At 42.3% G+C, this 6000-nt stretch overlaps 1 protein-coding gene across 5 annotated transcripts in view; it reads left to right on the top strand.

Annotated features, from left to right (window-relative positions):
• The window catches only part of nfixa (nuclear factor I/Xa), a 121551-nt gene that overhangs the window by 104667 nt on the left and 10884 nt on the right, over positions 1–6000 (top strand). For all 5 annotated transcript variants that reach the window (XM_039795651.1, XM_039795664.1, XM_039795657.1 and 2 more), the window contains 2 exons: positions 2240–2368; positions 5470–5639. In XM_039795651.1, the coding sequence (XP_039651585.1) occupies positions 2240–2368; positions 5470–5639 (299 nt within the window). The remainder of the gene's footprint in view (positions 1–2239; positions 2369–5469; positions 5640–6000) is intronic.

A 6000-nucleotide genomic window follows, 5' to 3' on the forward strand; every position in this document is an offset into this window, starting at 1 on the left:
AACCATGATTTCATATTAGTTCCAAATGATTGTGAAATTTCCTGAGACACCAGAGACTTGTTGTGGTGGGGGCCTTTCTTGGTGCTCTTGGTGAGTTAAATGTTACAGGCCTGTAGAGGGATATGGCTGGATGTACATATGTGGTTTAAATCACTGAGGAGAGGAGACATCCCTGACTTTCCTTCACTTGTTTAAACCACTATCCTGTCTTTCCCAACTCTGTGTGTGTGTGTGTGTGTGTGTGTGTGTGTGTGTGTGTGTGTGTGTGTGTGTGTGTGTGTGTGTGTGTGTGTGTGTGTGTGTGTGTGTGCGCGTGCATGCTTCAGAGGCGCATCTGGTGGCAGGCCTGTTAGTGCAAAGAGACAGAAGGGTCATCATGGGAGCGCTTGATTGGTTGCCAGTGAAAAACTAAGGCTTGCCAGGAGAGGAAATAGTGCAGTTGTGGCACATACACACACAAACCAGATCAGACCATTGCACAGTCTCTGAAGCACCGAAATACTGTCTTTCACATTCCCCTGGTGACAGTGACAGTGCTATAACGTCCTATATTTACAGATGTCAGTCTTCATCTGATCTTCTTTGTGTTTCCTGTCTCTGATTTCTATACTTCAAATTCACTTTATACTTCCAAAATACAAGCACAACTACCTCTCTGAAGCCATGACTGTTTATTCTACAGTATAAGGTTCTGATCTTCCCCAGCTCTCTCCCCTCCAGTGCCTATCCTTGTTTAAGTCTCTGCAGACTGCTCTTATTTCCAGTTTGCTCCCACCAGTTTGACAGTGTCATAGCAATCACTGCTAACTATTGGTGTCAGAAGTGGGATCAGGGTTGTCTTCATGCTTGGAATCTGTCTGACAGTACAATACGCCCACAGACTCCCGCTACAGTGGGGGGAAAGAAATATATGTCTGCTAAAGACATAAATGGTTCACACATATTCACTCCCACCTGCTTGAGACTTAACTCTTTCACACAAGGAAGGAAGGTTTTACACGCCCCCACACTCCCATATACTTTCACACATCTCCAGCTGGAGAACTGAGCAGGAATCATATTTAATGCCTTGTTTGATGCGGAGGGGCCACAGAAATAGACTACAAAACAAGAGTCTAAAAAAAGTTTCAAAAGAGAACATTATCAAATCACTCACTTGTTAGGAAGATTAGAGGAAAACTTAATGGAAAATAAATGTGCATGTTTCGTCATTTAAATGTGGCTGTGTTGTAACGGTTGTTTTTTGTGCAGACGCGTGCTTTCGAGTGTGTTCAGATGTCGAGTGTGTGAGTGTGTGTGTGTGTGTGTGTGAGCAAGAGATAATAACCATATTTAACATCTTATGACATTCCAATTTCATACATGTCGTCAGAGCAACGCATTGAAAAACAAGACGCTGCTGCATTTTTCACAGGTTCTGCTTTGCTCTCTCGCTCCCTTGCATATTTTCATGTCTCCCACGTTCTTCTCGCCTCTCTTTCTCTCTCTCTATCCCTCTGACTCCTCTCTCTGTCCGTCTGCTTGTCTTTCGCACTCAGCAGCTGCCGTGTCCATACTGTACAGTGTGTGCTATTTCTGAATGAAGCCTTCTTCTCGTGCAGCCATCCTGTGAGCTTCACTGAAGCCAGACCACAACTAGCTGACTGTGGCTGTATGGTGGCCATGCTCATACACAGAGAAAGCCTGGAGTTGGCACCTGACAGAGAGAGAGAGAGAGAAACAGAGAGAAAGAGATGAGACAGAAAAACATAGACAGTGGCACAATAGAGGTTATTATAGCTACAGATGTGCTTTGGCTCCAAAACAAAGACCAGATTCAGATTGGCTTTTTCCTTTGAAGACATACACTTGGGATATGAAATATTGCTCAGCCCTTATTATATGACTATAAAGCTGGGAGTAAGGAATCCTACAGTATATCTCTGAATGACTTATTACAGCATGGAGTCCTCTGGTCTGGACTTATTAAAACTAACAGAAGTTAATGGCAGACAGCCAAAAGGACAGGGAGCAATGCACTGCCATCAACCAATGAGGAAATTAAATAATCTAATCAGAAAATCATGATTGTTTAAGTCCCCTCAAATAAAAATCAAATTAATTTTTTTTAAATTTTTAAATTTTATTTTTTTAGTGTAGCCAATTAAAGAAGCAACATTTTGTTGATTAAAACCACCTCTCTCTTTTCCTCCCTCTTCCCCCCCACTTTTTTTGTTGATCCCATTTTTTTTTTTGCCAGGACTGTCCTCGCCTGGTTCACTTAAGAAGCCGGGGAAGTTTGATTTCAACGCCCTGACTTCCCAGACGAGGTCCCCCCGCATGGCGTTCACACACCACCCGCTGCCTGTGCTGGCAGGAGTGAGACCAGGTGAGAGCCCTGCCATGAACCCAACAACCCCAATCCCCCTTTTATAATCTGAAAAAGAGAGAGAAGGAAAGGGAGTGTCAAACGTGATTCTAGATTGCCATATTTACACCTCAAAAATTCCTCTGGAAACAATCAATTCTACAATCGTGTGCCTGTAAATGAAAATCCTAAACGTACTTGCTGAGAAAACAAAATAAAATAAAATCCTACAGTTGCAACTGCTGAGAAGCAATATGCCCGCAGAGTTTCACCTGTTCAGTGTTATTGCTATCATCATGGCTTGGCATAAAGTTCTCTCTCTCTCTCTTTCAACCTCTCTCCATCCATCCATTTTTTACCATCATCTTTGTGCCTTTGTGTTTTAATGTTGTCATTGCATGGTACCATGGCTGCATCCATGCCTTTGTGACTGATTTGCCTCACATCTAACTGCTTTATGCATCCATTGTAATGTTTTTGTTCAGTTCTTGCATTTAAACTGACAAAGCTGTTTATTCTCATGTAAGGAACTTGACCGGGTGTGTTAACTTACCAAATGGAGCTATCAGCCCACTATATAATTAAATTTATGTTGTAATAAGACCCAACACTTATACTGTGTGTACAGTACATAAGTATCATAAATATCTTTGAAATATCTACCTCTTTATTGTCAAAAGAGCTGCAATAACATGTAAATAATCTTTAAGACACACTGAAATGAAAATATAAAAACTCTTTATCATATGCGCAAAAAGAAGACAGTGCTTGTTTTTTGCTTATTTTGTGTGTGTGTGTGTGTGTGTGTGTGGGGGGGGGGGGTTACATTCAGACGCACCATAACAGTTATATTTTTGTTCTTTAAAAGATGTGTGTGGTTTGAGAATGTAGAGCAAATAGAGATTTGAAAAGGTAAAGGAAGAAATAATGAAGTTGCACAGATGTACAGTAGACTGTAGTTAATGTATCATCCAGTGTTTCCAAGGTCTTGTTTCATTAGAGGCACTAAGGGCAAGTTGTCCTCATAAGAGATTTTCAGTCCTGTAGGATAATCAACATGGTTTCTCCATCTCCAGTCAGAGAATTCCCAAAGTCTCCAGGATCTCCAGTTTGCCAACAATTCCCTGTAGGCTGGTCTCACTTTTCAAAGGAATACATACTGTATGTCCTCCTCTCTCTATATTTCCCTCTCATTCCATTTGTCTCTCAAAGGGATAATTTGGTCCACAGCCAAACCAGGCCTACCATGTAAAGGTCATTTGGACTCATTGCTCTCCATGTTGAAACGTATTGAATTTTACTTGCGGAGCTCCCCACAGTATATTTAGAAAATATAGTCCAGACCGGATCTCTCATCATTAAGCCATGTTGTTTATCTGCACAGAGCAGTCCTATACCCTCTGCAGAATCCACATTTTGCATTTAAATTGATTTCTAAAATGTGCTCCTCTCTTTTTTGAGCAAGTTGAAGAGGTGTGAGGGTCTGGCTCAACTTTCTTTGTTCCCCAGCTAACTTCTCACACTCTCCAAACTGTGTGTATAGACTGTTGGTTAAGATGTTTTGCTGTAATAGAGAGGTTGTAATGAGTGTTTAGAGATTTTGTATGGGTGCATTAGTGCACGTACACAGAGATACACATGCATGCATGTGTAAATTTACACTCTTGTGGAGGACTCTCTGTGCTAAAATGGCTGCCATCCAAATGGAATGTCCCTCAGAGGCCTTGGTTCTATAAAGAGACTGGAGGATGATGGGAGGGAGGGAGGACAGGAGAGAGCGATGAAAAGAGAAATGGGGGTAGACAGAGAGGGGGAAGAAGCAGTTAGCAATCGAGGCGTGCCTTGGATGGACTGGAGCTGTTAGCTCTTGTTGTATAGGTCTAGTGAGTGTGAGTGTTCAGGGGTAAGTACTGGATGGTTTATGTCCTGTTTTTGGCTTCAAACTGACGTGGAGAGCTGCCAGATTGACTGTTGTCTGATTATTCTAGTCTGGAGAGTCTGCCATTGTGACACCAATATATGTACAAAGATACATGAAAGCTGCAACAGACATAGCAACACATTCATACAGACAGGCTACAAAAATACATGCAAACTAAGATACAAAATGCATGTGCACACACAAAAATATGGGGACACCAAAACACTGACACACTTTGTGAGTGCAGCATACACAAGAGATAGTAGGTGACAAAATCACAGATGATGGTTCGCCAGGCTCCCCTCACCTAGCAGCTTGCCTCTTTAGTTTGGTGTGCCAAATTGCCAAAGCCATAGAATCTCAACAGACAAGACAGACAGTGGAGTGTGTGGATGTGTGGTTGGCTGGCTGGCTGGCTGGCTGACTAATGTCTCTGGGAGTTTTGTGGTCGGATGGGAGCAGAGGGGAGATTCTCTCTCAAGCTTCAAACTACTGGGCAGAACCGCACAGCAAGGATATGCTGCTGATTGATTACACATCACCAACAAGCAATAAAACAAAAGTGGAAAAACCCAGTGTGTGTGTGTGTGTGTGTGTGTGTGTGTGTGTGTGTGTGTGTGTGTGTGTGTGTGTGTGTGTGTGTGTGTGTGTGTGTGTGTGTGTGCGCGCGCGTGCGTGCGTGTGTGTGAGAAATGGAGAGGGAACCGGAGGCAGAAAATACTGAAACACACTCAAGCATGTATGGGACTGTGAAAGTTTAGTGATGCCAGGCTTACCAGAGGTACAGAGCTGATTTATAAAATGAATGGGACCAGATGTTGCCCAATAGCCAGGGATAATGCCAGTCATTTGTAAGCAGAAACAGCTCCAGTCAGTCTACCCCAAATAATGTCACAGCTATTTTCTGTGTTATGACAATAATAAGCCTAAGCGGTAACCTGGTCTTTGCTGCCAGCTATGTTGGTGCTCAGTTAAAACATATGCATGTCTTGTATACTGTCATAGGTGTGCATGTTAATGTAATATAGTGTTTTTGTATGCTTAACATCTGTTCTGTGTTTAAGTAGAAAAACAATAGAATGACCTAAACCTCATTGTATTTTTCCCACTTTTGGTCTCTTGTCTATCTTCTCCTCACGTTCCTCTTCCTCCTCTCCTTTCCTATTCCTATTTCCTATCCCCCTTTTACTTTTCTCCTCAGGGAGTCCCCGTGCCTCAGCCTCAGCCCTACATTTCCCCTCCTCCTCTATCATCCAGCAGTCCAGCCCGTACTTCACCCACCCCACCATACGCTACCATCACCACCAGGACCCGCTTAAGGAGTTTGTGCAGTTTGTGTGCACTGACGGCACAGGACAGCCCAGCACACAGGTAAGTGCTCTATTGGTTCAGCAGAGGAAGCTGATAGGATAGTGGGATGGTCTGCGTTGCAAACGTTGACAGTGGCAAGGCACGGCAACTTTATTTATATGGCACATTTCAGCAACAAGGGAATTCAAAGTGCTTTACATAAAACATGAAAGAGCAATTAAAACAATTAAAAACATTTGTTTAAGACAATATATATATATTTTTTTTAAATAGAATAAGACAGGCATGAAATATAAGAATGAAAGTTACAGTGCAGTGTAAGAAATGAACTGAGAGATTAGAAGATTAGTCTATTTTTGTGAAATTTACTGTAGAACATGCAGAATGAAAGAGAGCAAGAATACAATAAATCATTAGCATC

This window comes from Perca fluviatilis, chromosome 1 (assembly GCF_010015445.1).
Source record: "Perca fluviatilis chromosome 1, GENO_Pfluv_1.0, whole genome shotgun sequence".
Lineage (NCBI taxonomy): Eukaryota > Metazoa > Chordata > Actinopteri > Perciformes > Percidae > Perca > Perca fluviatilis.